Source organism: Corylus avellana, chromosome ca8 (assembly GCF_901000735.1).
Source record: "Corylus avellana chromosome ca8, CavTom2PMs-1.0".
In the NCBI taxonomy this organism is placed as follows: domain Eukaryota; kingdom Viridiplantae; phylum Streptophyta; class Magnoliopsida; order Fagales; family Betulaceae; genus Corylus; species Corylus avellana.
Window position 1 is genome coordinate 6,544,564 of NC_081548.1, and position 12,615 is coordinate 6,557,178.

Sequence of the window (12,615 nt, forward strand, 5' to 3'; positions counted from 1 at the left end):
CATTGTATTAACAATATGGATTGTAGAACCAGAATCAATCCACCATGTATTACTAAGAGCCTCAACAAAAAAAGATTCAGGACATACTAGAGATATGATATTACCTTTCTTTTCGAGTCATCTTTGATATTTTTGGCAATCTTTCTTCATATGCCCCTTTTTCTTGTAGAAGAAATAAGTATCATTATTGCCATTTTGCTTGATCGACAACTTGTTCTCTTTCTTGAAATGTGGGGCATTCTTGCCTCTCTTGGTCCTTCCTTTATCATGAGTAGCCATGTGAACACTTTTTGGCTTCTCATGCTTTAACCTCTCCTCTTCTTAAACACACATGGTCAGAAGTTTATTTACTGACCATTAATCCTTATGTGTGTTATAAGAGATCTTAAAAGGAGTGTATTTAGAAGGAAGAGAGTTCAAGATGAAATGGACCAAAAATGACTCAGATATATCAACCTCTAGAGACTTCAGTTGAGCAAACATGTCCCTCATTTCCATAATGTGATCTCGCACACTTCTGGAATTGTCAAAGGTTTTGTTTGAAAGCTTTTTCATTAGGGTCTGGCTAAGGCCTTATCGGAACTCACAAATTGTTCCTCAACGGTCTGAATGAATTCTTTTGCCTTATAGCATTCTGGGATAGAACCCCTAATGCCCTTAATGACATGAGATTTCATAAACATGAGACTTAAGTGATGAGATCGCTCCCACCGTTCATGCTTACCACTCTCTTGTGGCGTACTTATGTCCGTGAGGGCGGGTGGTTCATCCACATGGAGAGCCAAGTCAAGTTCCATACACCCCAAATAAAAAAACAAATTTTCTTTCCATTCAGAAAAATTATTTCCGTTTAGCATTGGAACAGTACTTTCAATAACAGTGCTAGAAATAGCTGCGATAATCAAGGAAAATAAAATACTTTAATGCTATGAAATTAATCTTAATTTAAATTAACCAATGCTAATTTAATAGTAAATTTCAATCTATCTGTGGGCAAAGGTTGCATCACGCATGAAATTTACTCTTTATTAATAGGACTAATAAATTTAATATTAATAAATAACATTTTTCCATACCTGTGGTCCTAAGAGAAATTTTATTTTCAATGTTAAATTTACTATCTTATTCTAATTAATTCATAAAAATAAAAGCGTCCCTATGGGGATTAGTAATTAAATTTATGAATTAATTACAATATCATGTTAATTTTCTTTATGAAGTTCACATATATAATCTTGATGTAATTATCATTATAAAATTGGGATGCTGTGGTTCTCCCAAAATTATTATGATATCTCGACTTCATTAACATCTAATAATTGTATAGATGCCAAAATAAAGTTCCCAAGAACAAAGACCAAACCAATATGGAAGTGGGTAAATAATATTTTTCTAAAGTACAACTAGATAAGTTCCCAGAAACATAAGGGGGCGTACAATGGCACACTTAAATCCCAAGACTTTTCTTAGCCAGAACTTTCCTAGACATTGCAATTTTGGATAGTACCATAAACATTCACTAACATTTGTGGCTTAGTTAATTATTCTTAGGTCTAGGCATCAAGCAATTTATATTTAAATAATATAAATTAAAAGAATAAATATATTCCTAAGTTCAAGCATTAAAGAAACAATAATTTAATATTGAACAATTTAAATCACAAGAGAAATAAAAATGTGAGCACAAAACCCTTTCCCTCTTCTTTATTTATTTATTATTTATTTTTTTAATTGAATCAGGCTTGGGTTAAAATAAACCTATATCCAGTGGCCCAAACCAATTGACCCGATTTCTATATAGGTTGAAACACTACCTGAAAAAACTAAGTCGATTAAAACCAGACTTTTACTTATGAAGTTGTATATTATCTTAATCATTTACAGAAGGTGGACGCATAGTGGTGGTCTCTCCAACAAGAATTTTCAGTGCAATTGCATAATACAAATATAAAAGATCAATGATTCAAACATGAAAAATACACAAACAGTGTTAATAGTTTTCATGCTTTGCTGTAACAGTATGTGAACAATGAATATATCTAAACAGCGAAAGACAAAACAGTGAAAACAAACCACCGAATACGAACTGGAATTTATGGCAAAACAAAATATATAAGCAACAGTGTTAAAGTTGCATGCCTTGTTTCTACCATATGTGAACAATAAAAATATAAGGCTAAACAATATTCTCAAATATTCTCAATAATTACCGAATGCTAACATAATTATATGCTGAGCAAATATAGCCTAGAGATGGCTCTGATACCACATGAAAGCATATAAACTAAATTATACTATAGTAAAAAACACAGCGGAAGTAAAAGGATTTTAGAATCACCTCCAGCCATTGCTTTGCTTAAGCGAAGTGAAGAAAATTCTTTAGCAACAGAGAATCTAGAAATCTAGAAAACAAGATTTTAGAGAAAAGTTCTTCTAACCTAAGTCTACTAGTACAATATCGTGTAAAATGATGGAATACATATGGCTTTTTATAGGTAGGTCAGTGACCTTTGCTCTTAATTGTTATTAATTTTGTTCCCACATCAAGGAGCAAAATTACTCAATGAAATAAATTTCATAACATCTTTTTGAATTCCATAACATCTTTTGCTAAAATAAATTCCTTGATATTGTAACCGAAACAATTATAATAAATATAATAGTAACCAAAATTATATTAAATATAAACGTAAATAAATGTGGCATAAAGGCCATGCTTCATAGGATTTTCTTACAATTAATTCATACAAAGCAATCTAATGAAGTGACATATGTCATTTAACATGTGAGAAAAACATATTTTTTTAATAACATGTACTTCTCACATGTGTTTTTAATAGCTAAGAGACATATTTCACTTTATTAGATTAGTTTGTATGAATTATCTACAAACCAATTTATAACAAATTTCTGTATGTTTTGCAAGGACATGAACTATGTATCATTTTCCTTAAAATCATATTTTTATCTTTTTTTTTATTTTATTTTATTTTTTATATCATACTAAATCATCACATTTTTCTAAAATTTTAAATTAATAAGAAAAACTAATAACACAAGCGAAGACACATGATTTTGAGGAAATTCAAATATCTCAAAAGCTGTCATACTTGGCCCAAAGTCCTCAACACTATGTCATCATATGATGATACAATTCAACATCTTTTATGAATTACACAGTAAGGGAGAATCTATTTATAATTATTTGCCATTCATTTTGTAAAAAGAAAAAAAAAAAAATTATTGACCATTATATCGTGGTTTACCATAGTTTTATGTATGGGTCAAATTTAATATGTAATAAGATATCTATTCAGAAATATTTGATATTCATTTTGTAAAAAGGAGAAAAAAGAAAAAGAAAAAAAAAGACGATGCCATTGTTTATTATAGATTTATGTATGGGACCAAGATTAATATAACAAACTAAACAGCTTTATATAAGTCTTTTCGCTTCCTTTGCCAATCCTTTGAATGTATATTTTAACCTAACATAATGTCATTTTTAAACTATACACTTTTACTTATTCATTGTTAACATCACATCGATCCTTACAAGTGGATATGTGTACAAATTGCATCTTAACAATTAAAAATAGGACGCAAATTTTCTTCGAACTGATTTAGAGAAAATTTCTTTTAATTCACTCTAAAATAAGTGACAAGTGTCATTCAACATTTTTGTGTTTTTAAAAAATTAATCTTTTGGTTCCTAAATTAATAGAATGACAATAAATGACGGTTAAAATATTAAAGAAAACATGTGAGAAATGACACTTATCATTTATTAGAGTAAGTTGAAGGAAATTTTCTTCAAATTAATTTGGAGGAAATTTGTATCCTTAAAAATAATGTTTGCCAATAGACATTGTGATATGCCTGACAAGTAGTACACAAACACATGACCCTAGTCAATAAATAATTTCACCCATCAACTCAAAAGCTACGATATCTTTTCAATATTTATCGTTTTAAAACAATTATTTGTAATGTCATGATGAATTATGACAACTTAATTTATATAAGTAAATTTTATGTGAAAATTTGTCATATCCCGATAAAACACCAAGTTTTAAAAGGCTAATAATTTACTATACAAGGCAACAAAACATTTTCATAAAACATGGTTTTATAACCCTAAAACCTAAACCCCTTATTAGTAGCCTAAACCCTTGAGCTCTTTTAAGCAAAACCCAGGACACCCATTCTTTGATTGAACGTATGCTATGGGGACTACTTGAACATACGCTTTTAACCCAAGTGCAAGCGTACGCTAGGGGGACCACCATGAGCATTTGTTGACCAATCTTTGAACCATTAGGTAATACCCAAATGTACGTCTGAACTCTTTTATTCATTGTGTAATAATACGCAAGCGTTTGTCCCCATAGTATCCGAACGTTCCTTGACAACTCTGAAAAGTAATTTTAACCCATTGTCCACCTTTTCAAAAGAGAGAACGCCCTAAACCCCTATATAAACCCTTCCCTTCGACCCTTAGTCCCTTCTCACACCAAGAAACCCTAACCCTAGAGTGATGAGTGATTTTGAAGAAAAGGTAGAAGCCTTGGTGGAGTTTTGCCATCATCAAGGTAATTTCTTGACCATTCCCTTTGCCTTCATGTTGTTATTAATACTTTCTTAGTATTACAAGTTTTAAAGATGCTTTGACAAATTCTTGTACCCATTTTCTTACAAAACCAAGAATGATTCTGAAGAGCTTTAAACTTGCCTTCGATTTCTTTAAAGTTTGCATGTTAGCAAGTTTTTTTACCTTGCATGTGTCCATTAGAAGCCTAGGATGAGATTTACCACATCCTAGAAGGATAAAACTATGTTTGGGGCTTCTGGCTAAGAGTTTCCACTCTCTAGCCGAACGTACGTCCACGGGGCCGAGCGTTCGCCCTGAGAGCAGGACGTACGCCCAGAAACTCAAATATGTGAGCTTAAGGTTTCGACGACCCCTTTTGTTAGATAGAACTTATTGTGTCACTTGGAGAGTTTTCTAGTACTACATATATGATGTATTGTATTTTGTTATAGTAGAGATTTATGATGTTGGAGAACTCAAGCGAGCGCACGAGGTAAGTAAACACTTACGATTACTTTCCTTAAAAACGTGCGATATGTCAGCTGATTGAGCATGCGTATGATATGATCATGTCTACATTTTCGTATAACTTGGTAACTGGTTTAATAACTAGTTGATAAGATGCATCGTATGACATGGTACACAGGTACGTTCGGTATGACGGCCATGGACTTACTATATAAACTTGATTCTATAGTCAAACGTGTATGTGGATGTGATATATGGGTCTTGGATCCAATGGTTATTTCGTGACCGACGCAACCTTAATTGGTGGATCACTACAGGATGTACATCATTAGTAGCGTGGGCCATCCAAGGTCGAACTCGGTCAGGCTACTACTGTTATGGATGGTAACGTATAATGGCCGGGGCAACGACATTGTATTATAGGTCCATCGGGACAATGCCAATCCTGCCGAGAATAGGTAATATCTTAGGTAGACCATATATGATAGTTATGACATAATAAAACATTAGTTTCCTACATTAAAACACTTAGGTGATTGCCGCTGGTAGTACACATTTTTCTTTCAACAAAATGATATTTTATAGTGTATTAACAGAGACAACACCTCTTTCCAATCTTTGTCAAAGTGCACGTTTATTTTTGTTTAGTAATAATTGGCTCATGTCGTACCCAATTGTGAGGTTTATTTATTAAATTTTTAGACTTATACAACTATTACATCTTGTAGGAAACCTCTTCCTAGGAAGAGAAGAGTGGTGAGGTTGCCACTATGAAATAGTTTAAGATATAGATCTTCACATTGTTACCAGGTTTGATCAGCTTATTATTTCTATTAGTTGCTTCATGTCTAAATTTCGAGTATAATATATATTTCCTTTATGATTATTAGATTTCTCAAATTTATCTCACATTCCTATGCATTAACTTTGATAATGATTTGAGGGACGGTTTTCCAGTTAGCTACCAATTAGCTATATTGGGACAGTTGCCAGTAACCTTACTAGACTGGTCAAGGCCAGATTTGAGGGCATTACAAACTTAGATCATGACCCCTTTTTTTTTTTTTTTTTTTTTCATATGTCTATGTCATAGTTTGTTGGTCGAATAATTTGACATCGCTTTTTATATCTCTTTTTTGAAGCCAACATTTATTTTTTTCCATGTATCCTTTAAAAAGGTATATGAAATTACAATGGCCAATTAGACTATAACTTTTCACCTAAAGCCATGTCCTCTCCTACAAGTTTAAACACAACTTTCATGCTCCTTAAACAGAACTTTTGAAAAAAAAAAAAAAGAAAAAAAAAACTTGTAGAAATTCCCGATGACTATAATAAAACTCAAGAGTTATAAGACACGACCTTAACAAAAGTTCACCTTAGTCAAAAGCCATCAAATGTTTCTAAGGTCACCATGAATGCGTAAACAACTCTTACCTTAAATAAATTAAAATACAAATTTCATGTTCGATTGGACATGACTTTTGCATAATAATAATAATAATAAAAAATGTTAGAAATTACTGATGACTGTAATAAAATTTGAAGAGTCAAGACACATAACCTTAACCAAAATTCAAGTTAGTAAAAAGCCATCAAACATTTCCAAAGTAACAATGCCAAAACAACTCTTAGCTTAAATAAATTAAAATACATATTTCTGTTCAATTAGACATGACTTTTGCAATAATAAAAAAAAAAAAATCTTAGAAATTATTGATGACTGTAATAAAATTTCAAGAGTCAAGACACATAACCTTAACCAAAATTCACGTTAGTAAAAAGCCATCAAACATTTTCAGAGTAACAATGCAAAAACAACTCTTAACTTAAATAAATTTGAAAAATGCAAAATTGGTTCACATGGGTTTGACAAATAGTTTATAAACACTCCATTGGAGTAAGCGGAAAAAAAAAGAGGTCCGTGTTGTTGGAAAATTTGATAGAATTCATTAATGAGCAACATCAACACCATTCACATTGTAAAACATGTCACCTACAATAATAATAATAAAAAAAGAATGTAAAACTACAAATAAAAAAAAAAAAAAAAAAAAAAAAAAAAACTCAAAAGGATGGTCGAGTCAGTCCCTTTGGCCAAATGAAGGGGGGTGGCCAAACAAAACCCCAAGACCATGGTGGGAGTGGTTCAGCCACCTCCATTTGGCCATAGGGGGTGGCTCGACCACCTCCTCAGCTTTTTTTTTTTTAATTGTAAGTGATACGTGTTATAGTGTGATTGCTATTGATGTTACTCATTAACAGATTCTGTCAAATTTTCTAATGGATAAATCATGTTTTACCTTCTCGTGTCCATCTTGCGTCTAACTCCATCTATATATATATATTTTCAAATCTACCATTAAATCTATAAGACCTACATATAGATCTTATAGAAAACATGACCTTAACCAAAGTTCATGTTAGCTAGCCAAAAACCATTCAACATTTTTAAGGTTACTATGTTTAAACAATAAATAAAATCAAATTTTGTAATAATAAGTAAAATTTCAAACTAAAATATCTATAACTTAAAAGCTTACTCTGCGTATAAAAGCTTTATATATGTTGTAGATCAAATATTCATCCTGAAGTTCCCAAAAAAAAAAAAACAATTGCAAGAGAGGGTGAGGAACAATGGATGAAAATGGTAGGAAAAAACTTATGGTGATGATGATGATGATGATGTTGTTAGTGACACTTGTTCTAATTCTGAAGCATGTAGAAGACAACCCTTCTCTACATTCCTTTCCACTTAGCGCTCGACTTCTCTCTTTCTCTGCAATCGACGGTGGTGAACACCGAAAGAAGAAAAATGGAGGAAAACACAGTAAGGAGAAATTTCTTGAACGGCTACATAAAAGAATTGACAAACTGATATGGAAACCATATGCATGAGGATCACAGGAGATTGAAACTTCTTGTGCTTGATTTGGCCTGCTGGGACAATTTTGGAAGTTGCCTTGCAAGCGATCCCAAGTTGCATTGGATCTGGTATAAAATCCTTGATATATAGGATCCCATAAAATTTTCCTAATATACTTCACAATTATAATAATTACATATTATTGCAATTTTTCTATTGTTATAATTTTCCCATTAGTGGGTGATTTTGTAATAATTATTTGCGTAGAATAAGTTGCATTCCTTTTTTTTGAAAGAATAAGTTGCATTCCTCTCTATAAAAGGATGTAGATTTGTAATTTTCTCATTGCTTTTTTTTTTTTTTTTTTTTTGGTGATTGATCTTTCTATAAGATCTTGTAGCTCTTGGCTTTTCTTGTTATTCTTCTCAACTGGGGGTTGATTTTGAATGGAATTTTTGTTTTTTTTTGAAAAATATAGAACTTCCATTGATGAAATTTCATGGTATAAAGCTCTTATATCATAAAGCATACAACACAAAAAAATCATAGCCAAAAGCTATGAAGGTTACAAACTAATAAAAATGACTTCAAGTTTCCGCTAACCTATGTACAATTACATTTAAGGAACAAATATGCTTCAAGCATATTAGATCTAAGACATGGCTAGCCTAAATACAAAACAAAAATAAAAAATAACTAGAAACTAAAAATCCGACCATGAGATTAAAGCCCCCACACCGATCTACTCCATCCTCAACCCGAAGGCCAGGACAAACAAAATAAAAAATAAAAAATAAAAACTCCACAAGCAGTAGTGGGGGAGTACGACATCGTAGACAGCCCTTCGAAAGACACGTCTTAGCCGAAGAAGACGAACAGATTTAAGGTTGAAGAGACTAGATCTGGATCTAGACCTAGATCTAGATAAATCTACAAACAAGATCTAAAGCAATCCGCTAGAAAGGGAGACCGGTAGAGCCTACAAAGAAGACATCGAGCACTACTACCGTTAAAGTGGAGGAGGGAAGGTCTAGATTTAGATTTTCCCTCCTCTTAAAGTTCTTCTTGGTGTTGTTTAGAAGAAAAGAAAGAAATAAATTCTGATTTTGAATGGAATTGCTTGATCAAAATGGAGAATTTCATGTCTCTTTGGCTATGCTCTTTGTGTGGGGATGATTAAATTCATGGTGATTTTTATATATAGGTAATGCCATTGTTTTCAATGAAAATTCAGAAACCAAAAGTCCTTCACCAGGGATGGGACGAGGAGGCAAATTTACAGTGTTTTTTAATTTTTAATTCATTAATTTATTTTTTAAAATTAAATACAATCCTGCTCTTCTAAAGTTAAATTCTTAGTTCTATCCGTGTCCTTAACAACTTTTAAATAGTAGTTGGCTATCAACTTATCACATGGAACTGAGGAATGCTAGGCTTACAAATAAATTTTACTGAAAAACTTCTACAAACTAATGTGGCATAATATGATTGGATATAAGATAAGTTCAAATTTTAAAAAACCTAATCATGTTGTGCTACATTAGTTTGTAAACGTTTTTCTGTAAAATTTGTTTGTAAGCCTAACACTTCTCCATAAAATTGCACAGTAATACATTTCTTGCCATTTGCCAATGTGTGTTGGGCATCATTTTTCCTATTTTGAAGAGGAAAAGTTTGTGGAATAATTAACAACTCTCTCATGGGCATTCTTTCCTTATAAAAAACAGAATTCATCTACATGTATTGCTGGGAAGTACCATGTGAGTTGATAGATTGGTTGCAAGGGGACCATTTGTGTTCGTGTTTTGGATTCGAATTATGTCAAAGTAAGAATATAAGATTATATAGGTAAACCTTAATCCAATTTATTTAATTAAACAGGTCGGACCTTTAACCCATTAATTTCGTGTGGGTCCTTGTCGGGCTCGAAAGTCGTGACAAAAATTGTAAATCCTAGTGTTAGGTGTCAGGTTTGGGTTTGTGTTATATTGAGACATTGATATAAGACTATATAAAATCATCTATTACCTGACTATTTTATTTAAACGGGTTATACCCCTCAATCATAACCTGCTAATTTTGTGATTATTTAGAAAACAAAAAATAATATATGAGAAATGTTAAGGATTATTTTTTATCCTTCCAAAGTTGATATGCTATTTAAAATCATCATTGAAATTGGGATAGATTATTATTGAAATTTGATCTAATGATAATCTTAAAAATCACATTAACTTTGAGAGGATAAAAAGACAGGTTCTAGCATTACTCATAAAATAGTCCTTAGTCTCTAATTCCCACATTCGTAACAGATCAAACCCAGCTTTGGTCTCTATTGGCTTCCATTTTCCTAATGAACAAATAAAGTTCAGTCCAAACCCAGTGCCAAGTTGTGGGTGAGTCCAATGTATTTTTTATTTTTGTTTTTTATAATTTTCATTTTTTTTTATTAAAAGGGGTATTTTTGATATTTTAACTAAAAATGGGTAAAATTAAAAGAAGATGAAACATAAGATACTGATATTGCAAATTTTTAAACTTCGAAGTTATGATTGCAAAACCGCTTAAACTTCCAATTTTTAAACTTCGAAGTTATGAATTCAAGCGGCCCATTTAGTTAAAAGGTAGGGAAACATAGGAAGTGATCAGAGTTTAAACTCATGATTTTTGCTTTATTTTAATATCACATTAAATCATCACTTATCTAAAAAATTTAATTAATATTTTATCACAAATGATAGCAATAGTCTCAAACTTGTCAGCAATCCAAAATGTATAAGTAAAGGCCTCGTTAACAACTCCAACAAATGTCCTCAAGGGGTAACTCAATCGGCTGTGGACCATGTTTTATGAAGCGGAGGTCACTAGTTCGAATCCCTCCTTCCCCTTCCCTTGTGTGGACACGTAAAAAAAAAAAAAAAAAAAAAAACTCCAACAAATTAAATTAATTTTGCCATTTGGTATTGCCGTCCATAGACTGTCAATATGTGAGATTTTTGATTATAAATACCCACCATTTATAGTTTTTGAGACCAACAACAAATTAAAGAGAATAAATCTGATAAATTAAGGAGAGTTTGAGATTATAATGGCATCTTCCCAATATTTCTTCATCCTTGCAATCATAGCAATTCTTGTCCCTTCACTTTTGGTCACAGAGTTTCTTGTAGGTGATGACAAGGTTTGGACCCTTAACTTTGATTACCAAGCTTGGGCTCAAGGAAAGGAGTTCTTAGTGACACTCTTGGTAAATTAACACTATAAACATTTTGTTGCTATGCCTTCAACTTACCATATTTTTTATGTAATTTTTTTAGTTTTATTTGCTCTCGCAGACACTTTGTTCAAGTATTGATTAAATTTACATTTTTGCTATCAACTTTAAAATATTGATTAAAATTTTTGAAGTGGTGATTTAACATGATATCACAGCCATAGGCAATGAGATCGAATCTTGATTCCGTCAATTCACCTTTATTTAATTAAATATTTCAGATGTTAGTCCCAACTATTAAAATGGAGTTTGAGATGATCATACATGAGACGGAGCATTAAAGTATTGATTATATTTCATCACAAAAGAAAGTTTTTTCCTTTACAAAAAGTGGATGGGGAGTCACTCCCATAGCATTACTCCAATTTTTGTAAAGGAAAATCATTTCCATTCGGATTTTGGTACATAGCATTACTCGACTTTGAGGCTGCCTTGTTTTTAAGGGGTTGCTAGTGGATTATTTTTGTTTCTTATTTAGTTGTCAATTAATTCGTGTAAATATATTTCTTTTTAGTTTGATTGATGATGGAAGAATAAACTTCTTGGTTCAGTTTTCAAGTATATAGCAGGATCCCACACTGTTCTTGAAGTCAATGAAACTGGCTTCCAACAATGTGCGGCACTGTTGGGAATTGAGGCCTTGGTTAGTGGAAATGATGTGATTACCCTGGCAACCTTGGGAAGAAATTGGTATATTTGTGGCGTTGCCAATCATTGTGAGATTAACAATCAAAAGCTTGCCATAACAGTGTCTCCAGCACCTTCTCCCATATCAGTATGTAGGGGAAGCATTACACCTATATATTATTGGTGGATGATTGCTATTTTTGGCATCCTTGTGATGGAAATGGTTTAAAGTTAGATCAATAGTACTATAGCTAAAGTTTTATTTTTATGTTTGTGGAGTGTATTGAATTCATTAATTGTTTGCATTGTATTGGATATGAATTTATTGATTTATAGTAGTACTCGTGTTCTGAATTATAAACCATTTGTGCTTGATATTTGTACCAAATACTATGTTTGAGCATATTTTTTAAATTATCATGCAAACAGCATGTGGGGCTTAGGATATTTAACATTGTGAAGAGAGGGTGGAAATTTCCTCAGGAGAAATAATATACTTCTAAAACATTTTCACCAAAAGTTAGTTCCCAAATGATGTGTTACCATTTTACGAGTTGGTGACATATTTCTCAAAATAATAAAGCTCATGTGAAGATAACACATCATTTAGAACCAACTTTTAAACAAAAATTTGAGAAATGTATCACTTCTCTTTTCTCAATGGCTTGACTTTTCTAAGTAGTGTAAATATATTATTATATGTTCTGAATCCTATAGTTGGCAAGTGAAGGAAAACATAATAACAAGGGAAATGAGAGGTGTAAACATGATGGTGTTTGGTAAATCCTT

General features: G+C 31.9%; 1 protein-coding gene across 1 annotated transcript; it reads left to right on the forward strand.

The window, feature by feature from the left end:
- The first annotated feature begins 11,013 nt into the window (after nucleotides 1-11,013).
- Nucleotides 11,014-12,055, forward strand: LOC132190771 (blue copper protein-like). Its single transcript, XM_059605821.1, has 2 exons — nucleotides 11,014-11,172; nucleotides 11,732-12,055. The coding sequence occupies exons 1-2, from the start codon at nucleotides 11,014-11,016 to the stop codon at nucleotides 12,053-12,055; spliced, it is 483 nt and encodes a 160-aa protein (XP_059461804.1).
- The last annotated feature ends 560 nt before the right edge of the window (nucleotides 12,056-12,615 follow it).